The following is a 24000-nucleotide window of genomic DNA, read 5'->3' as shown; positions in this document are numbered from 1 at the left end:
CCTTCTCCAGATCCATAAATGCTACATACAAATCCATTTGCTTTTCTAATTATTTCTCACATACATTCTTCAAAGCAAACACCTGATCCACACATCCTCTACCACTTCTGAAACCACGCTGCTCTTAATCTGATGCTCTGTGCATGCCTTCAACCTCTCAACCAATACCCCTCCCACATAATTTCGCAGGAATACTCAACAAACTTATAACTCTGTAATTTGAGCACTCACTCTTATCCCCTTTGCCTTTGTACAATGGCACTATGCAAGTGTTCCGCCAATCCTCAGGCACCTCACCGTGAGTCATACATACATTAAATAACCTCACCAACCAGTCAACAATACATTCACACCTTTTTTTAATAAATTCCACTGCAACACCATCCAAACCTGCTGCCTTGCCGGCTTTCATCTTCCGCAAAGCGTTTACTACTTCACTGTTTACGAAATCATTTTCCCTAACCCTCTCACTTTGCACACCACCTCGACCAACCCTAGATCTGCCACTCTATCATCAAACACATTCAACAAACCTTCAAAATACTCACTCCATCTCCTTCTCATCACCAATACTTGTTATCACCTCCCCATTAGCCCCCTTCATTGAAGTTCCCATTTGTTCCCTTGTCTTACGCACTTTATTTACCTCCTTCCAAAACATCTTTATATTCTCCCTAAAATTTAATAATACTCTCTCACCCCAATTCTCATTTGCCCTCTTTTTCACCTCTTGCACCTTTCTTTGACCTCCTGCCTCTTTCTTTTATACATCTCCCACTCATTTCTATCATTTCCCTGCAAAAATGGTCCAAATGCCTCTCTCTTCTCTTTCACTAATAATCTTACTTCTTCATCCCATCACTCACTACCCTTTCTAATCTGCCCACCTCCCACGCTTCTTATGCCACAAGCATCTTTTGCGCAAGCCATCACTGCTTCCCTAAATACATCCCATTCCTCCTCCACTTCCCTTACGTCATTTGTTCTCACCTTTTTCCATTCTGTCCTCAGTGTCTCCTGGTACTTCCTCACACAAGTCTCCTTCCCAAGCTCACTTACTCTCACCACTCTCTTCACCCCAACATTCTCTTTTCTTTTCTGAAAACCTCTAAAAATCTTCACCTTCGCCTCCACAAGATAATGATCAGACATCCCTGCAGTTGCACCTCTCAGCACATTAACATCAAAAAGTCTCTCTTTCGCGCGCCTATCAATTAACACGTAATCCAATAACGCTATCTGGCCATCTCTCCTACTTACATATATATATATATATATATATATATATATATATATATATATATATATATATATATATATATATATATATATATATATATATATATATATATATATATATATATATATATATATATTTTCTTTCATACTATTCGCCATTTCCCGCATTAGCGAGGTAGCGTTAAGAACAGAGGACTGGGCCTTTGAGGGAATATCCTCACCTGGCCCCCTTCTCTGTTCCTTCTTTTGGAAAATTAAAAAAAAAAAAAAAAAAAAAAAAAAACGAGAGGGGAGGATTTCCAGCCACCCGCTCCCTCCCCTTTTAGTCGCCTTCTACGACACGCAGGGAATACGTGGGAAGTATTCTTTCTCCCCTATCCCCTATATATATATATATATATATATATATATATATATATATATATATATATAAAATTCTTTTAACATATGAGTATATACTGCGCGAGAGGGACTGCTCCCATGACCCTGTAAATTTAAGGCATACTACTCTGACTACACTTTATTGTGTGACTCTGCCACCAGTGAGAGGGAGGTCTCAGATGGCAGTGTATTGGTCCCTCCTACGACCCCACCTAACTCAAGGATTATCCCGTCCCCCGACCCTTGGAGCAACACATAAGGTAGTACGTTGTAGACAACAGCCGCCCAGGGTGGTACTACCACCCTTACTGAGGATCGTTAAAGTGGTGCCCGGCACCATCTTACACTCATCAAAACAAGACTACCGGGCTGGTCCTGCCATCTTCTTACAAGTATCATACACCTACTCATACATTGCTTTTTTTTTACATAACTCCTTTGGCCAACTCCTGTTCACTCAGACATTTTCAAGTATGATTATGACAGAGTCCGACAAATCTATGGTCCCTCCTCCCCAGCATCAGTGAGTGCTAAGAATCTCCGGGTTTCTATTTGCCTCTACTGCCAATGAGAGGGAGGGCTCTGGCAGTAGTAATACCGGCCTCTCCCACGACCTTTCCCTTTCTGTTAGACTTTCCTCTTTTCAAATTCACTATACCACTATCTATGGTTTCTCTAGTAACCTCTCCTCAATTGAACACTATCTATCTAGTATTCTCCTGATATCTTACCTCTCTCTGAGACACACTTGTCTTATGATGTTCTCATTGGTCTCTTTTTCACATCCAACTATAATCTCCGCTCTTGATTCCGGTTGAAAGGTGGTGTTTCTGCTTAGTCTAACATCGATACACCTGTTGCACGCCTAAAAGTCCTTGAGTCCCCAAACTTTGATGTTATCTGACTCAAGGTCTCTCTTCCAAATACCACACTTTTCCTCTGTTTCGCCTGTTGCTCTGCTGATTCTACAGTTTTTCTATCTTTTTTTACTATACTCCAATGAGACTGTGAAATCCCCCCACCCGCAAGCCGCCATCCTGTTCCTGTGGGATTTCAACATTCACCATAAGGAATGCTTGATTTCCCCTCATACGGATGGTGCAGGGTTTGAAGCCCTCACGATCTTCAATCTTAGATTTAGAGCAAATTATCTTCCACTCTACTCATATACCTGACCGCTGTGACTACTCTCCCAATATTCTGGATTCGATTTTCACCTCTACTCCAGCCCGTTGTAAGAACACAATCTCGCCCACAATTGGTTCGTTTCATCTCACTCTCATGCATGTATCTATTCTAGCGGCACTTCCCCCTCCAGCAGCCCATTCTAATCGTAAATACTGGCACCTGAACAAAGCTGACTACAATAACTTACGCAACTTCTTCTCTGGTTTTCCTTCGGTAAATTATCTCTGTCTGTACTAATCACATAGCAGAGATTATTATTGCAGGAATGGAAGTATTTATCACCTCTTCCTGTAAGAAGACCTCCTTACCCAATCCATGGTTCAACCATTCCTGTTCTGAGGCCATTCAGGCAAGGAATCCGGCATATCAGGCTTGGAAAAACTCCTTCCTCTGGCTCCCATTCCGCTTTTATCACTGCCTGTTATCATGGCAAGCACGTTACCCGTCAGGCAAAATGTTCCTTTATTCAAAGTAAATGCGATATCTTCTCCCCGTCATTAGCTTGGGGTATCGCTAACAACTTCTGTCACTCTACCTTTTCTTTACTTTTCCGTTCTGACGGTACTATAGCTCTCTCCCGTAGACAAAGCAACTCTCTTTGTTTCCCGTTTCTCCTCTAACTCCATCATGGATGACTCTAATATTCCTCTGCCCCTCGAAATGATCTCTTTTCGGACTGTCCGAAAAGCGCTTATGGTCCTGATGGTATACATTCCCGTGTACTGAAAGAGTGTGCCTCTGAACTTACACCTTTCCTTGTTCGTTTGTTTCGTTTCTGTTTAAAAACCAAAACTTTTCTTTTTCCTTGCAAACGTGCACTGATAGATCCTATCCCTAACAAGGGTGACCGTTCTGTCTCTTCGAACTATCGTCCTACTGCTTTGACATCTACCATTTCAAAAGTCTTTGAATCCCTTCTCAACTACCATATCCTTAAACACTTCTAAGATCACAGTCTTCTCTCTGATCACCAGTATGGTTTTCATGAGACGAGATCCACTGGTGCTATTCCTTCCTATCTTACTAATGTTTGGTCATCACCCTTAAAGTTTTGTGGAGTCATTTGTAGTTTACCTTGACATGTCAAAAGCTTTTGACAGGGTGTGGCAACAGGGTCTCATCTCTAAGCTCCCATCTTTCGGCTTCCCGCCCTCACTTTGCTTTTTCATATATGACTTCCTCTCCGGCCGATCTATCTCTGTGGTTGTTGATGGATCAGCTGCCCTCCTTTTTTCCATCAACTGTGGTGTCCCTCAAGGTTTTGTCTTGTCCCTTATCCCTTTTATCTCATTTCAACGATTTTCTTTCCTTCATAAATAATCCGATGCACTCATACGCTGGCGACTCAAAACTGCATTCATCCATATCCTTCAATTCAGCTCTTTCTTCCCTCATTCGATCTGCATCTCTCCTTGACACATTTTTCTCAGCAAACTTAGACTTGGACAGGATATCTCAGTGGGGTAGATGTAATCTAGTTAAGTTTAATGCCTTCAAGACCCAGTTTTTAACCATTTCTCCATGGAAACCTCCTAACAACTCTCGCATCTCCTTTGACGGTTCTTTAATTCCACCTCTTAACTCAATGAACAAACCTGGTATCATTGTAACATCAACTCTTTCTTGGAAACCCCACATTACAGGAACAACTAAGTCTACCTCTAGAAAACTGAGCGTCCTGTTTAGATGTCGAAACTTCTTTTCTTCTAAACAGTTGCTCTGTTTATACAAATCATTGATTCGTACCTGACAGAGTTGAGTAGAAAGCGGTCCGCCTTATAAACTGTCCCAGACTAACTTCCAAGTTTGACGATCTTGGTTCACTTTCCCTCCTCTATACGTACTACTCTGGTTTTTGTTCCCGAGAGCTGGCTACTTGTGTAACCCCATTCCTAAGTAGACCATGCAGCACTCGGCAAGCTGCTGGGTCACATGATAATTGTGTAGCCATCAGCAACTCAAGGGTGGACCATTTTGACAACTGCTTCTTTCCCTATAAGTCGAAGCTCTAAAACTCCCTGCCTTCTCATGTCTTTCTCAATAACTATGACCTGGTACATTCTAAAAGAGAGGTTTTTCACTTCCTCCAAACTACGTAGATTCTTTCCCTTCTTTTCTTTTTCCCCTTCATTATTCTCTGTATACTTAATTAAGGCCCGGCCTTGATGTGGACTTTTTTCCTAGACTGGAACCTTCAACATAAAGAAAAAATCACACCCTGTGCTCTCTGTGACAGTTGATTTTGCTCAGATTTCAGATCCTTACTTATGATAACCCCAAATCCTTCTATTATGTCTGGGATAAGGTTACTGTAAGCGCCTTTTTCGCATTCTTTTTATTCTAGAATATATCACTTGTCTACACTGAACCAGGTTGATAATGTATTATAGTCACTTTGTATATGCACATAGTCAGTCTCAGATTTCCTCTGTACTTTCAGGAAATTTAGCGACTTTGGAAGTTAGGCCTAATGCTCCATCATTCATATACACCACACAAAGCATCAAGGACTACTCCTTGAGGTACGACTCTATATACTCTGGTGAATTTACATTTTCTTACTTAATCTGTTTTCTGTTAGTATTTCAGTCGTTAATGCAACTACATAAATTCATTTCATATATCTCTTCCATCTAAATTTCAAGGAAAACCTTTATTGTTGAGCTTTATCCAAGGCCTTGTTAATGTTCACAAAGATGACATGACATGGTGGTTTATGTTGTACATATTTGATCGGGTGGAATCTCTCGTTACAAGAGCACAGTTGAATACCTGTTACCGAGAGAGAGAGAGAGAGAGAGAGAGAGAGAGAGAGAGAGAGAGAGAGAGAGAGAGAGAGAGAGAGAGAGAGACAGACAGACAGAGACAGACAGAGAGAATCCTACTGGTGATTTCCCATTAGAGTGAGTGGCAGGAAAGCAGCCTGTTATTTTCATGTTTTTCTCCCCATCTGATATGAGAATCAAAAGTATAATTTTCGAGCTTCATTACTCACTGTAAACATGAATCACATCAACAGTTTTTATTTCATTTTATTTCCCTCTCTCACATCAACTGTAGCGTAACATGATTTTTGGGATGCGCTGATGTCTGGGCACGGTAGGTTTGTGTGCTGGGAGCTGCCCTACAACGTGTAAGATGTTGATAGTTTGCAAGCCTCTCATGACATTTCTAGCGAAGCCCAGTTATTATCGAAGATCAATACTTTCATATCTGTGTATCACACAGTATGAAAATTTCCAATCTTGAAAGTGGAATGTATATCATACAGTTTGATATTTTCTGATCTTCAGATACCAGTGTGAATCACACAATATGATAATTTCTGATCTTGAGAATGCAGCGTGTACCACACACTATAACATTTTGAAATGATAAGAGAGCAGCATGTATCATATAGTATATTGATCTTCATATCTTGAAGTGCATTGTGTATATCATAGAGTATGACATTTCTCATCATGCGAGAGCAATGTGTATCATTCAGTATGATTTATCGTCTAATCTTGAGAGTACAATGTGTTATACAGTGTAATTCTCTTGTAATCGTGAGAGACTAATGATTGTCATACAGTATATTTCTCTTATAATGTTGAGGGAATAATGATTGTCAAACAGTGTGAATCTTGTCTAATCTTAGAGTAATGATTGTCAAACAGTGTGAATCTTGTCTAATCTTAGAGTAATGATTGTCAAACAGTGTGAATCTTGTCTAATCTTAGAGTAATGATTGTCAAACAGTGTGAATCTTGTCTAATCTTAGAGTAATGTCAAACAGTGTGAATCTTGTCTAATCTTAGAGTAATGATTGTCAAACAGTGTGAATCTTGTCTATTCTTAGAGTAATGATTGTCAAACAGTGTGAATCTTGTCTAATCTTAGAGTAATGATTGTCAAACAGTGTGAATCTTTTCTAATCTTAGAGTAATGATTGTCAAACAGTGTGAATCTTTTCTAATCTTAGAGTAATGATTGTCAAACAGTGTGAATCTTTTCTAATCTTAGAGTAATGATTGTTATACAGTGTGAATCTTTTCTAATCTTAGAGTAATGATTGTTATACAGTGTGAATCTTTTCTAATCTTAGAGTAATGATTGTTATACAGTGTGAATCTTTTCTAATCTTAGAGTAATGATTGTTATACAGTGTGAATCTTTTCTAATCTTAGAGTAATGATTGTCATATAATATGGTTCTCTTCTAATCTTGAGAGAACATGATTGTCATACAGTGTGAATCTTCTAATCTTGAGAGAACATGATTGTCATACAGTGTGATTCTCTTTTAATCTTAACAAAGCAGAAGCGTTAAGGTGCCCCAGTTCGAGGGTGTACGTACATGTATCTCACAATTCAGTTTCAAAGGTTAAGAACATAATATAAAGGCGTAAGGTGAACCCAGCCAACGTTGCTCCCACCACCATCACTATCACCACACCTGTTATTAACCTCCTCGACGTGTATTATTATATGTCTTTAAGAGCAACATTCTGCTACCTCATGATCAATGTCCCAGTAGCTTCATGGCCTTGCAAGTAATGGTAATTTGATTCTTGCAAATACCAGCGGCTCCTCTGCCTCCTTCACCAGTGCTGAGACCTGTTTAGCTCCTTCACTCGTAGAGACTTACCTCTGTCATGGAGGATGGAGATGCGGTTGTCGTTGGAGATGATCCTGTCAGCCACTGTAAGAATAATCTTCTTCCCATCCTCGTGTTTGCTCCACCAGACGGTATGGTTGCCCAGGTCAGCCACCACACATGTCAAGAGGATATCTTCGCCCTCTCGAAACTCCCGCGGGGCATTGGCTGTGTTACGGATGAACGGACTCGAACCAGAACCTGTACAACAGAAAGAGTTTATGAATTACCGAATGTATATTTGTAGTGAAGTTTTGTTCATATCATATATCAAATAAGAAATACAGAAACTGTTAAAGAACACTCATCAAAATATTTCCTAAACACTACACCTCACTTGCTGTAAAAACAAGAAAACAGTATGTTAGTTGTACATAAAGTAAGCAGCGAGCATGAGACACATATCAGAGGGTCCTGGGAAGTTAAATATGGACGGCATGTAAACATCGGTTAGCTCAGGCTACACTCAGTGTGGAAATTATCTATTTTGCATCAAGAAACATCTATGGAATAAAAGGCATTTAAATTACAGGCCTATGATCAATTTCCATCATCAGTCCACCACACAACTCCACCCACGGATCCAGGCATCACATACCTCCACCCATGGATACAGGCATCACACAACTCCACCAAAGGATCCAGGCACCACACACCTCAACACACGGATACCAGGCATCACACACCTCCACCCACGGATCCAAGCATCACATACCCCCACCACGGATCTAGGCACCACACACCTCAACACACGGATCCAGGCATCACACACCTCCACCCATGGATCCAAGCATCACATACCTCCACCTACGGATACAGGCATCACACACCTCCACCCACGGATCCAAGCATCACATACCTCCACCCAGGGATCCAGGTACAATACACCTCCAACCACGGGTCTATGCATCACACACCTCCAGCCACGGATCCAAGCACTAAACACCTACACAGACGGATCCAGGCATTACACACCTCCACCCACTGATCCAGACATCACACACCTCCACCCACGGATCCGGGCATCATGCACCAATGGAAAGCGAAATCTATAAGATCCTGATCCCACTAAAGTGGAAATTAAGCCAAAAATCTGTCATCCCCGAGTGCCTAACGGTCACTGTTTATCGCATCGTTTGTCCGTCAGTATCTGTGAGCATCGTCGGTCAGCGTGTGTCACTGTGTGCAGCTACGTGGGTCGGACGCTTCTATCTATCATATCGGTTGTGAAAAACAGTGGGGGTCCCGCAGTTTATAAGTGTGCCTGGCCTCCTGCCTTGTAATTCCACGACTATGCACGGCTACTGACTTGGGCCAAACTTGTGCACTGGAGAGTCATTAGAAAAATGAATTTCTTGTAAGCCAAGGCGACACTGACACAGGTCTCTAGAAAACTCTCCGAAGAACGTCGTACATCGTTCAATGAAAACTTTCACACTAGCATTACTAAAGAAATTCTCAACTTTCTTTTCCTGTTCCTACAGTTTTGAAAAACATACATATCCTTAAAAAATGATGAATTTCAGATTAACATTTGCAGCCATTCTCCTTCAACTATCACTCAAGTACTTGGATATTGGAGGAATGTGAGGCATTTGCCTTTGTACTAAATTTTGGTTCGACCGTTGTACAATATTCAGGAGTGTCTGGTAAGACGAATACCGAGTCCACGCTATATAATGCAAAGCAATGCAAAGTTTCTTTTCATTATGCCATCAGTGTCTTCAAGGCTAAATCTTAATTACTTTGGGGATACGTGTTAGGGAGTTTGTTTAACATAATCAATTCACTGGAAGGTCATATCAAATAAATTCTGAAAATCAGACTCTAAGATATAAATCCAAATCATAATATTCGGTAACAGTTTCATTACATCAATGTAAATACATAAATAGTTTGACGATTCTCTTCTTTCATACTCTTAGAATCTTCAAATAATTTATTCCTTTGGAAAATTGGTGAAAACCAAATATGTGTGCGCTCACATTGCTTTAGGGAACTCCCTCGTTTCAAAGTATTTCTTGTTGAACATTCAGAATCATATCATGTAATTGCAAGTGGTGTTTACCAGACATGTGACAAACGACACGTTGATGTTTCCAGGGTAGTCGTACAAATATGAGACAAAGAAACCTTTCATTCTTAATCTGATTAAAACTATAATCGCAAGACCACTTTTACGGGTAAGACCTCCGACGAGAATGCACCCCTTTCGTCCGTTGACACTGACACAACCTCTGCAATCGATGCGGAGGCCGGAAATACCAGGGAAACACGTTCCCGCAGCTGCACAGACTCAGAGCTAAGTGACACCTTCCTGCTTTGACCCAAACAATGAAATATTGGAGATCTGGAGGATGAAAAGGAAAACCAAAGTATCATATACATCGCTGGCAAGCTGTGGACAAAGGCGAGATTTATATCATCACATGGAAAAGTTGTGCATGGATGTTATAATCTTCAAAATGTAAACAAAATACAGAAGCAACGAACAGTTATTGTACAATTTAGGCCATAATAACTGATAAACGAGAGCTGGTAGCAGGTAGCCAGGACTTGAGTCTTGATCTGAACGAATTCGTTATGTAAACACTAAGAAAGCATGGTGTAAACTATCAAGGGATTAGGTTTTATATCCGACTGTATGAGATGCAGAGAAACATCATTTTTGCACCTCAAAGAATATAACGTGTACTAACATTCATCGAATAATGTTGAGGTCACTTCCTCTCTAAAGTATTCTAAGCTTAAGCTTTAAGCTTATCAAACTCAATACAACATGAAATATCCACTACCAGTTATATGAAAAATGTAGTCTTCCGTCTGGCCCTTCTGTTAAAAGATTCCAAGACGTTATTAGAAGAGCAAACATGGCAACTTATACCATCCGTCAATTTGAAATCGCTGAGCCTCGCTCAAAAACACTACATCAAATAAGATTTGACTAGTGAGCGCAGAGATGTTGAAATTCTGGTTTCAGGAACCTAGCAAGTCTATTCTGAGCCTTCCAAGGCACGTAGCTTGTTGATGCCGTGTATCAGAAATTGCAGTTTACTTATCATCAGAACGAGTATAGAAAAAAGGGGACGTACAAACTGTTAAACTTAAGTCTATAAATGTACAAATGTAAATGCCTCTAACTAAAGGGGCAACTCGACTTTGTACAATGCGACTAAAGTATCAGGAACTGATCAACAATAATGATTTTCGTATCATACAATCTGGAAACATTTAGATTCAGGTATTACACTGAAACGCACAGCTTTACTGGTCTATACTGTTCCACGCTCTTCGTTGATAGTCTCTGTAGCTGCAAACACATTATCTACATCTCATTCCTTCTGAATCTAAAATGACCCATCGAATCAAATCATGCTAATATTCCCTACCTATCCTAATACTGTGTCCAGAGCATGTAAGACAAGATCTGTTACCTTTATGTTAGAGCGAAATGAGAACAAATAAGACACACTATGTTATCTATAGTAGAATTGCGTTCATTTTCTGTCCATTAAGGAACACTTGTTTCATGAACAAAGTTTACATATTGATATACAATCCAGATAATAATATATGAACAAATCAGATATCCATTCAATGAAAGTCAATATTATGAAATGAAACTTTCTTTTGATTAGATGCACATTTCCCAGATATCATAGTCTATATGAGTTCAGATTCATGTCTTTGAAATTGCCAGGACATCATACCAAATAATATGCATTAAATCGTACCCCAGGTATTGTCTTTAATAATATCTAGATTATTTAGTCAGAAACAGAGTCAATAAACCAATAAATAAGCAAAGAAATAAAAGATAGAAAGAAAGGGAGTCAAAAACTTAGTAATCAATTATCGTCATTAGAAATCTCCAGAAGCGAACATTACTAGGTTTATTTTCCACACAACTATTAAACAAATAATGGTGTTTAATGAGAGACTCCTTTACAACGGTGGTCTCCAACCTTCTCTGTCTATAAACCTTCTATATTAACCTCAAAATCTTATAAAACCCATCGACTCAAAAGCGTTTGGGTTAGTTAGCAGCTCATTGTGCATCAGCAACTGAGTTATCATTCTTCCTATTTCTAGTGAATACATAAAAATCCTGGGAGCCTTGAAGAATGTTTGGAAGTCGAGAACATTATCTCGGAAAGCATAAATGGGTATGTTTGAAGGAATAGTGGTTCCAACAATGTTGTATGGTTGCGAGGCGTTGGCTATGGATATAGTTGTGCGCAGGAGGGTGGATGTGCTGGAAATGATATGTTTGAGGACAATATGTGGTGTGAGGTGGTTTGATCGAGTAAGTAATGTAAGGGTAAGAGAGATGTGTGGAAATAAGAAGAGCGTGGTTGAGAGAGCCGAAGAGGGTGTTTTGAAATGGTTTGGGCACATGGAGAGAATGAGTGAGGAAAGATTGACAAAGAGGATATATGTGTCGGAGGTGGAGGGAACGAGAAGTGGGAGACCAAATTGGAGGTGGAAAGATGGAGTGAAAAAGATTTTGAGTGATCGGGGCCTGAACATGCAGAAGAGTGAAAGGCGGGCAAGGAATAGAGTGAATTGGATCGATGTGGTATACCGGGGTCGACGTGCTGTCAATGGATTGAATCAGGGCATGTGAAGCGTCTGGGGTAAACCATGGACAGTTCTGTGGGGCCTGGATGTGGAAAGGGACCTGTGGTTTCGGGCATTATTGCATGACAGCTAGAGACTGAGTGTGAAGGAATGTGGCTTTTGTTGTCTTTTCCTAGCGCTACTTCGCACACAAGAGAGGGGAGGGGGATGTTATTCCATGTGTGGCGAGGTAGCGATGGGAATAAATAAAGGCAGACAGTATGAATTATGTACATGTGTATATATGTATATGTCTGTGTGTGTATATATATGTGTACATTGAGATGTACAGGTATGTATATTTGCATGTGTGGACGTGTATGTATATACATGTGTATGGGGGTGGGGTGGGCTATTTCTTTCCTCTGTTTCCTTGCGCTACCTCGCAAACGCGGGAGACAGCGACAAAGCAAAATAAATGAATATAATAAATAATATATATTGGAAAGGATCACAATTTTGCGCGTAATCAAATATATTCCCATGAGTCTACGGGAAAAATGAAACACGACAAGTTCCCAAGTGCACTTTCGGGTAATAATCACACCATTAGAGGAGACACAAGGGGGAAATACAAGTCAGTTGATATACGACGAAGAGACGTAGCTAGGACGCCATTTGGCAAACATGTGACTATCCAAGACAGACAACGAGCGTATCATACCCTTATTATGTGGACAAGGTGAATTGTTTATAAATCTTATCAACAATAAAGATATCCAATTTGTATTGACCTTCACTAACATTAAGGTTATAATTCTTCAAGTATTCAATAATAGAAGATTCAACGATATTTCTCGTGGTACTGGAGTAACAGTTAATAACTGAGATGGCATTACTCCATTCAATGCAATGATCATAGTTTTTAACGTGATTAAACTGGGCATTTCATTCTTGTCCCGGTCTTATACCATATATTTATGTTGCTGAAGTTTAACAGAAATATCCTTACCAGTCTGCCCAGCATAAAACTTATCACAATTTCTACATGGCACTTTATGAATGCACCCAGGAGAATTTTCTGGTGAGTTCCTGATTAAGATATTCTTTATAGTATCATTTACATTGAAGGATTTAAGCAACATGGGAAGTAAAGTGAAATCATTATTAAAAGGTAGAACTAAAAGATTCTTGGTGTAAATGGAAGGTTTGGGCCCAACTCTATAAAATGATTTCTTTGCTAACTTAAGGGACTTACCAATGGAAGTTCTAGGGTAGTTTAACTTAGATCCAATAGAATATATCTTCTCAAACTCATCGTCAATAAACTCTGGACTGCAAATTCGTAATGCCCTAAGGAACATAGATTGAAATGATGATAATTCAACTCTGTCATGTTGAGATGAGTAATATTGGATATGTGAGCATACATTGGTGGGTTTCCTGTATATGCTAAACTTAAACTTGTTTCCTTGCCTATGGGTCATGCAATCTAAAAATGGTAACATACCATTATTTTTATTTTTCTACAGTAAATTTCATGGAAGGTACTAAATTGTTAGGTAAGGGGAGAAATGCTTGTAAATTTTCATTTGTTGGCCAAACGCAAAGAACATCATCTACATACCTCAACCAAATTGCATTAGAAAGTAAGATATCCTTTAGGAATTCTGTTTCAAAAAATTCCATGTAAAGATAACTTAGTACAGGTTTCAAGGTCTGTTTTCATTGAACTGATAAAATTGTGTATGAAAGACTGTGTATTTAAATTCAATGGAGATTATTATGCTCAAAAATTTGGTATGGCAAAGGGTAACCCTCTTTCACCTGTACTAAGCAATCTTTATATGGAATTTTTTGAAACAAAATTACTAAAGGATATCTTACCTTCCAATGCAATTTAGTTCAGGTATGTAGATGATGTTCTTTGTGTTTGGCCAACAAATGAAATTTTACAAACATATCTCCCCTTACTTAACATTTAGTACCTTCCATCAAGTTTACGATAGAAAATGAAAATAATGGTATGTTCCCACCTCTAGATTGCATGATCCATAGGCAACGAAACAAGTTTAAGTTTAGCATTTTCAGAAAACCTACCAATGTATGCTCATATATCCATTATTACTCATCTCAACATGACAGAGTTAAATTATCATCATTTCAATCTATGTTCCTAAAGGCATTATGTATTTGCAGTTCAGAGTCTATTGATGTCACCCCAAAATTTTCTCTTCTTTTCTGAAAACCTCTACAAATCTTCACCTTCGCCTCTACAAGATAATGATCAGACATCCCTCCAGTTGCACCTTTCAGCACATTAACATCCAAAAGTCTCTCTTTCGCGCGCCTATCAATTAACACGTAATCCAATAACGCTCTCTGCCCATCTCTTTTACTTACATTCGCATACTTAAGTATATCTCTCTTTTTAAACCAGGCATTCCCAATCACCAGTCCTTTTTCAGCACAAAAATGTACAAGCTCTTCACTATTTCCACCTACAACACTGAACACCCTCAACTGCCACATTACTCACCTTTCCATTCAAATCACGCATCACTATAACCCGGTCCCGTGCATCAAAACTGCTAACACACTCGCTCAGCTGCTCCCAAAACACTTGCCTCTCATAATCTTTCTTCTCATGCCCAGGTACATAGGCACCAATAATCATCCATCTCTCTCCATCCACTTTCAGTTTTACTCATATCAATCTAGAGTTACTTTCTAACACTATAACATACTCTCACAACTCCGGTTTCAGGAGTAGTGCTACTCCTTCCTTCCTCTTGTCCTCTCACCAACCCCTGAAATTACTCCCAAAGAATTTCCAAACCACTCTTCTCCTTCACCCTTGAGCTTCGTTTCACTCAGAGTCAAAACATCCAGGTTCCTTTCCTCAAACGTACTACCTATCTTTCCTGTTTTCTCATCTTGGTTACATCCACACACATTTAGACACCCTAATCTGAACCTTCGAAGAGGATGAGCACTCCCCGCGTGACTCCTTCTGTTTCCCCTTTTAGAGAGTTAAGATACAAGGAGGGGAGGGTTTCTAGCCCCCAGCTCCTGTCCCCTTTAGTCGCGTTCTACGACACGCGGGGAATGCGTGGGAAGTATTCTTTCTCTCGTATCCCCTATTTATATCAAATAAAACACCACAGTATTTTACCGGGTACACAACACACTTCTAAATTAAATATTGAGGTCTCGAGTTACATATATCCAAGACTACCTTTCTTAACAGATACTGGGGTAAATCAAAAACTAACCTTAAGAATTTCCTATCTTAACAGATACTTGTAAATTACAAATTAACCTTAAGAACTTCCTTTTTTTAAAAGATACTTGTAAATTGAAAACTAACCTTAAGTAATCAAATCTAAGCGCTTAAATTACCAACTTAAATCAAGAAATCATTAATTTAGATCATGACCTAAAAACTTAGTTAAGCAATACAAAGAAATTATATAATGGGAAAAGTGACAAATGTAAAAGAAATTTTAAATGTAAATGAACAATGCACAGTTTCTAATAATTGGGAAAAAGGATCTTCCTCTTATTGGAGTTTAGACTATAAGTGCAGCAGACCGAGTTGTGTACAAATCCTTCAACATTATAAGACAGGAAACAGAAGTGCCTTCTTTAGTAAAAAAAATGGTATATGCAGTTTTGCCATCACATTTCCATCAACTTTCAAATCTAATTTCCATCGCTCTGATGATAATCCATCAGGATATGAGGGTAGTTCTTTTTCATGAAATTTTCAGCAATCACTTTATACATCTCAATTTCATGTTCAAACAGAAGAGGGATTTTAATCAAAACATATCCAGGGTCTGTACTTGATACAACTTCAATGTTGCAAGGCTTTTTCCTTTCTCGCCCACTTTATGCTCTGCATCCATTCTTGCATCCATTCTTTGATTCTCATTGTCATCCTCCCAATCAGCGTAGAGCGAGGGTACTGTGCGTGATTGTCTTGTGTTTGGTTGATAGGGTTTGCTGTTCTTGACATCCTGACCAATACTATGTGCCAATATTGTGATGGTTATCCTCCTGCTGGCCAAATCCTGCTTCAGCAATGCTTGTTCACTAGACTTTCTTGGAAAGAGAAAAGGGCGCTGCTGTCGTTAAATATACGAGCAGTGTAGAAATTACTAGCTGGGTGAATGCTTCCTCACGAATATATATATATATATATACATATATATATATATATATATATATATATATATATATATATATATATATATATATATATATATATATATATATATATATATATATATATATATAACGGGGTCGACGTGTTGTCAATGGATTGAACCAGGGCATTTGAAGCGTCTGGGGTAAACCATGGAAAGTTCTGTGGGACCTGGATGTGGAAAGGGAGCTGTGGTTTCGGTGCATTATTGCATGACAGCAAGAGACTGAGTGTGAACGAATGTGGCCTTTGCTGTCTTTTCCTAGCGCTACCTCGCACATATGAGGGGGGAGGGGGTTGTTATTTCATGTGTGGCGAGGTGGCGATGGGAAGGAATAGAGGCAGACAGTATGAATTATGTACATGTGTATATATGTATATGTCTGTGATATATGTATACTTTAAGATGTATAGGTATGTATATTTGCGTGTGTGGACGTGTATGTATATACAGGTGTATGTGGGTGGGTTGGGCCATTCTTTCGTCTGTTTCCTTGCCCTACCTCACTAACGCGGGAGACAGCGACAAAGCAAAATATATATATATATATATATATATATATATATATATATATATATATATATATATATATATATATATATATATGGGTTTGATTTGTTTCATTAGGTACTGTAGATTAATATCAATCATCTGTAGATTGTTGATATGCTCAAGGCTACCTTGATAGTAACTGATAGAATAGACTACCATATGCGCTTGACAAATGCATGTAGATGGGAAGAGAGTAGAAGATATTAAGTAGATAGTTTAAAGGCATTGTAACCAGAAGCTAAATGCTATCAGAGATTTTGTGTGAATGTTTATAAGGAAGGATTTGCTTGTGTATGTGTGTGTATGTGTATATGTATATTTCTTTCTTTCTTTCATACTATTCGCCATTTCCCGCGTTAGCGAGGTAGCGTTAAGAACAGAGGACTGGGCCTTTGAGGGAATATCCTCATCTGGCCCCTTTCTCTGTTCCTTCTTTGGGAAAAAAAAAAAAAACAAGAGGGGAGGATTTCCAGCCCCCCGTTCCCAACCGGGGATAGGGGTTAAAGAATACTTCCCACGTATTCCTCGCGTGTCGTAGAAAGCGACTATAGGGGACGGGAGCGGGGGGCCAGAAATCCTCCCCTCCTTGTATTAACTTTCTAAAATGGGAAACAGAAGAAGGAGTCACGCGGGGAGTGCTCATCCTCCTCGAAGGCTCAGAGTGGGGTGCCTAAATGTGTGTGGATGTAACCAAGATGTGAAAAAAGGAGAGATAGGTAGTATGTTTGAGGAAAGGAACCTGGATGTTTTGGCTCTGAGTGAAACGAAGCTCAAGGGTAAAGGGGAAGAGTGGTTTGGGAATGTCTGGGGAGTAAAGTCAGGGGTTAGTGAGAGGACAAGAGCAAGGGAAGGAGTAGCAATACTCCTGAAACAGGAGTTCTGGGAGTATGTGATAGAATGTAAGAAAGTAAATTCTCGATTAATATGGGTAAAACTGAAAGTTGATGGAGAGAGGTGGGTGATTATTGGTGCATATGCACCCGGGCATGAGAAGAAAGATCATGAGAGGCAAGTGTTTTGGGAGCAGCTGAATGAGTGTGTTAGTGGTTTTGATGCACGAGACCGGGTTATAGTGATGGGTGATTTGAATGCAAAGGTGAGTAATGTGGCAGTTGAGGGAATAATTGGTATACATGGGGTGTTCAGTGTTGTAAATGGAAATGGTGAAGAGCTTGTAGATTTATGTGCTGAAAAAGGACTGATGATTGGGAATACCTGGTTTAGAAAGCGAGATATACATAAGTATACTTATGTAAGTAGGAGAGATGGCCAGAGAGCGTTATTGGATTACGTGTTAATTGACAGGCGTGCGAAAGAGAGACTTTTGGATGTTAATGTGCTGAGAGGTGCAACTGGAGGGATGTCTGATCATTATCTTGTGGAGGCTAAGGTGAAGATTTGTATGGGTTTTCAGAAAAGAAGAGTGAATGTTGGGGTGAAGAGGGTGGTGAGAGTAAGTGAGCTTGGGAAGGAGACCTGTGTGAGGAAGTACCAGGAGAGACTGAGTACAGAATGGAAAAAGGTGAGAACAATGGAAGTAAGGGGAGTGGGGTAGGAATGGGATGTATTTAGGGAATCAGTGATGGATTGCGCAAAAGATGCTTGTGGCATGAGAAGAGTGGGAGGTGGGTTGATTAGAAAGGGTAGTGAGTGGTGGGATGAAGAGGTAAGAGTATTAGTGAAAGAGAAGAGAGAGGCATTTGGACGATTTTTGCAGGGAAAAAATGCAATTGAGTGGGAGATGTATAAAAGAAAGAGACAGGAGGTCAAGAGAAAGGTGCAAGAGGTGAAAAAAAGGGCAAATGAGAGTTGGGGTGAGAGAGTATCATTAAATTTTAGGGAGAATAAAAAGATGTTCTGGAAGAAGGTAAATAAAGTGCGTAAGACAAGGGAGCAAATGGGAACTTCAGTGAAGGGCGCAAATGGGGAGGTGATAACAAGTAGTGGTGATGTGAGAAGGAGATGGAGTGAGTATTTTGAAGGTCTGTTGAATATGTTTGATGATAGAGTGGCAGATATAGGGTGTTTTGGTCGAGGTGGTGTGCAAAGTGAGAGGGTTAGGGAAAATGATTTGGTAAACAGAGAAGAGGTAGTGAAAGCTTTGCGGACGATGAAAGCCGGCAAGGCAGCAGGTTTGGATGGTATTGCAGTGGAATTTATTAAAAAAGGGGGTGACTGTATTGTTGACTGGTTGGTAAGGTTATTTAATGTATGTATGACTCATGGTGAGGTGCCTGAGGAATGGCGGAATGCGTGCATAGTGCCATTGTACAAAGGCAAAGGGGATAAGAGTGAGTGCTCAAATTACAGAGGTATAAGTTTGTTGAGTATTCCTGGTAAATTATATGGGAGGGTATTGATTGAGAGGGTGAAGGCATGTACAGAGCATCAGATTGGGGAAGAGCAGTGTGGTTTCAGAAGTGGTAGAGGATGTGTGGATCAGGTGTTTGCTTTGAAGAATGTATGTGAGAAATACTTAGAAAAGCAAATGGATTTGTATGTAGCATTTATGGATCTGGAGAAGGCAAATGATAGAGTTGATAGAGATGCTCTGTGGAAGGTATTAAGAATATATGGTGTGGGAGGAAAGTTGTTAGAAGCAGTGAAAAGTTTTTATCGAGGATGTAAGGCATGTGTACGCGTAGGAAGAGAGGAAAGTGATTGGTTCTCAGTGAATGTAGGTTTGCGGCAGGGGTGTGTGATGTCTCCATGGTTGTTTAATTTGTTTATGGATGGGGTTGTTAGGGAGGTAAATGCAAGAGTTTTGGAAAGAGGGGCAAGTATGAAGTCTGTTGGGGATGAGAGAGCTTGGGAAGTGAGTCAGTTGTTGTTCGCTGATGATACAGCGCTGGTGGCTGATTCATGTGAGAAACTGCAGAAGCTGGTGACTGAGTTTGGTAAAGTGTGTGGAAGAAGAAAGTTAAGAGTAAATGTGAATAAGAGCAAGGTTATTAGGTACAGTAGGGTTGAGGGTCAAGTCAATTGGGAGGTGAGTTTGAATGGAGAAAAACTGGAGGAAGTGAAGTGTTTTAGATATCTGGGAGTGGATCTGGCAGCGGATGGAACCATGGAAGCGGAAGTGGATCATAGGGTGGGGGAGGGGGCGAAAATTCTGGGGGCCTTGAAGAATGTGTGGAAGTCGAGAACATTATCTCGGAAAGCAAAAATGGGTATGTTTGAAGGAATAGTGGTTCCAACAATGTTGTATGGTTGCGAGGCGTGGGCTATGGATAGAGTTGTGCGAAGGAGGATGGATGTGCTGGAAATGAGATGTTTGAGGACAATGTGTGGTGTGAGGTGGTTTGATTGAGTGAGTAACGTAAGGGTAAGGGAGATGTGTGGAAATAAAAAGAGCGTGTTTGAGAGAGCAGAAGAGGGTGTTTTGAAGTGGTTTGGGCACATGGAGAGAATGAGTGAGGAAAGATTGACCAAGAGGATATATGTGTCGGAGGTGGAGGGAACGAGGAGAAGAGGGAGACCAAATTGGAGGTGGAAAGATGGAGTGAAAAAGATTTTGTGTGATCGGGGCCTGAACATGCAGGAGGGTGAAAGGAGGGCAAGGAATAGAGTGAATTGGAGCGATGTGGTATACCGGGGTTGACGTGCTGTCAGTGGATTGAATCAAGGCATGTGAAGCGTCTGGGGTAAACCATGGAAAGCTGTGTAGGTATGTATATTTGCGTGTGTGGACGTATGTATATACATGTGTATGGGGGGGGGTTGGGCCATTTCTTTCGTCTGTTTCCTTGCGCTACCTCGCAAACGCGGGAGACAGCGACAAAGTATAATAAAAGAAATAAAATATATAAATATATATATATATATATATATATATATATATATATATATATATATATATATATATTTTTTTTTTTTTTTTTCAAACTATTCGCCATTTCCCGCGTTAGCGAGGTAGCGTTAAGAACAGAGAACTGGGCCACTGAGGGAGTATCCTCACCTGGCCCCCTTCTCAGTTCCTTCTTTTGGAAAATTAAAAAAAATTGAGAGGGGAGGATTTCCAGCCCCCCGCTCCCTCCCCTTTTAGTCGCCTTCTACGACACGCAGGGAATACGTGGGAAGTATTCTTTCTCTCCTATCCCCAGGGATAATATATATATATATATATATATATATATATATATATTTTTTTTCAAACTATTCGCCATTTCCCGCGTTAGCGAGGTAGCGTTAAGAACAGAGAACTGGGCCACTGAGGGAGTATCCTCACCTGGCCCCCTTCTCTGTTCCTTCTTTTGGAAAATTAAAAAAAATTGAGAGGGGAGGATTTCCAGCCCCCCGCTCCCTCCCCTTTTAGTCGCTTTCTACGACACGCAGGGAATACGTGGGAAGTATACTTTCTCTCCTATCCCCAGGGATAATATATATATATATATATATATATATATATATATATATATATATATATATATATATATATATATATATATATATATATATATATATTCCTATGAGTCCACGGGGAAAATGAAACACGATAAGTTCCCAAGTGCACTTTCGTGTAATAATCACATCATCATGGGAGACACAAGAGAGAAATAAAAGTCAGTTAATATACAACGAAGAGACGAAGCTAGGACGCCATTTGGTAAACATGTGATTGTCCAAAACATATACGAGCATTCATAAACTTATCATTTTACAAATCTTATCAACAATAACGTTATCTAATTTGTAGAGACCATCACTAATATTAAGATTATAATTCTTTGTGTATTTAATAATAGAAGATTCAATGATATTTCTCTTGGTAATAGAGTTAATAACTCAGATGGCATTACTCCAATCAATACAATGATCATAGCTTTTAACGTAATTAAACGAGGCATTTGATTCTTGTCCCGTTCTTATACTAGATATATATATATTAACAGAAAGATCCCTACCACTCTGACCAATATATAATTTCTCGCAATTTCCACAAGGCACTTTATAGATACATCGAAGAGAATTTTCTGGTGAATTCCTGATTAATATATTCTTTATAGTAATATTGTTGCTAAAGGCAACATTTACATTAAGGATTTAAGCAACATGGGAAGCAAAGTGAAATTATTATTAAAAGGGAGAACTAAAAGATTCTTGGTGTCAATGGGAGGTTTCGGCTCAACTCTATAAAATGATTTCTTTGCTAACTTAATGGATTTATCAGTGAAAGGGCTAGGGTACTTTAACTTAGATTCACCAGAATACATCTTCTCAAACTCATCATCAATAAACTCTGAACTCCAAATACGTAATGCCCTAAGGAACATAGATTGAAATGATGATTATTTAACTCTGTTATATTGAGATGAGTAATAATGGATATATGAGCATACATTGGTGGGTTTTCTGTATTTGCTAAACTTAAACTTGTTTCCTTGTCTATGGATCATGCAATCTAAAAATGGTAAATACCATTATTTTCGTTTTTTTACAGTAAATTTGATGGAAGGTACTAAAGTGTTAAGTAAGGGGAGAAATATTTGTAAATTTTCATTTGTTGGCCAAACACAAAGAACATCATCAACATACCTAAACCAAATTGCATTAGAAGGTAAGATACCCTTTAGTAATTTTGTTTCAAAAAATTCCATATAAAGATTACTTAGTACAGGTGAAAGAGGGTTACCCATTGCCATACCAAATTTTTGAGCATAATAATCTCCATTGAATTGAAGCACACAGTCTTTTATACACGATTTTATCAGTTCAATGAAAACAGACTTTGAAACAGGTAAATGAATATCATCCAAGAAATAAAACAAATATTCTAAAAGGTCATCAACTGGAACTTTAGTGAAAAGTGAGGAAACATCAAAGCTAACTAGTTTGAAATCAAAATTAACATTGATATTGTTTAGCTTGTTGACTAAATCTACATTGTTCATGATATTAGAATTTGATACCTTACCCACTAAAGGGCTTAATATAGAAACTAACCATTTTGACAATTTACATATGATGGAACCTACTGAACTCACTATAGGTCTTGCTGGAAAATTCTGTTTATGTGTTTTGATAAGTCCATATATATATGGCAATGAAGGGGACAAAGATGACAAACTTTTGATAAGAGAACTGTTATCTTTCAATAACAACTTCAGTTCTTTATTGAAATGAGAATTAACTGCTTCTAAGGGATTTTTACTAAGTTTAGAATATGTTGTGACGTCATTTAAAAGATCATTCTTTTTAGATAAATAGTTACTTTTGTCTAAAATCATAACAGTGTTAGCCTTATCTGCTTTAGTAATATGTATATCCTTGTCTTTTTTTAAGGTGTTAATACCTCTTATAAATCTTTTAGGGCAATTAGGTTCCACTGGTTTTGACAAACTGGCATACACTGTGGTTTCGGTGCATTATACATAACAGCTAGAAACTGTGTGTGAACGAATGTGGCCTTTGTTGTCTTTTCCTGGCGCTTCCTCGCACGCGTGCGGAGGGAGGTGTTGTCATTTTATGTGTGGTTGGTTGGCGACGGGAATGAATAGGGGCAGCAAGTGTGAATTATGTACGTGTTTATATATGTATATGTCTGTTTATGTGTACATATGTATACGTTGTAATGTATAGGTATGTATTTGTGCGTGTGTGGACGTGTATGTATATACATGTGTATGTGGGTGGGTTCATATATAAGTATATATATATACGAACATAGTGCTTAGAAACGCGCACCTTCATTGAACATACAAACCTCCAACAGCCAGGATCGACCCCGGGACCCCTGTGCAAGAGGCGGGCCAGGCCCATAGCCTCTATATATATATATATATATATATATATATATATATATATATATATATATATATATATATATATATATATATATATATATATATGTGTATATATTTATATATATATATATATTTTTTTTTTTTTTTTTTTTTGCTTTGTAGCTGTCTCCCGCGTTTGCGAGGTAGCGCAAGGAAACAGACGAAAGAAATGGCCCAACCCACCCCCATACACATGCCTTGATTCAATCCACTGACAGCACGTCAACCCCGGTATACCACATCGCTCCAATTCACTCTATTCTTTGCCCTCCTTTCACCCTCCTGCATGTTCAGGCCCCGATCACACAAAATCAATCTTTTTCACTCCATATATATATATATATATATATATATATATATATATATATATATATATATATATATATATATATATATATATATATATATATATATACATATATATACATATATAAACGTTAACTAAATAG

At 38.9% G+C, this 24000-nt stretch overlaps 1 protein-coding gene across 1 annotated transcript in view; it reads right to left on the bottom strand.

Annotated features, from left to right (window-relative positions):
- Window positions 1–24000, bottom strand: part of LOC139755693 (Ig-like and fibronectin type-III domain-containing protein 2) — a gene marked incomplete at its 3' end in the record, with an annotated part of 712838 nt that overhangs the window by 316487 nt on the left and 372351 nt on the right. Inside the window, exon 4 of the mRNA XM_071674338.1 lies at window positions 7438–7647. Within this exon, the coding sequence (XP_071530439.1) occupies window positions 7438–7647 (210 nt within the window). The remainder of the gene's footprint in view (window positions 1–7437; window positions 7648–24000) is intronic.

Source organism: Panulirus ornatus, chromosome 19 (assembly GCF_036320965.1).
Source record: "Panulirus ornatus isolate Po-2019 chromosome 19, ASM3632096v1, whole genome shotgun sequence".
Taxonomy (NCBI): Eukaryota; Metazoa; Arthropoda; class Malacostraca; order Decapoda; family Palinuridae; genus Panulirus; species Panulirus ornatus.
The sequence above is the reverse complement of the archived record's forward strand: the minus strand, read 5'-3'. Positions and strand labels throughout refer to the sequence as shown.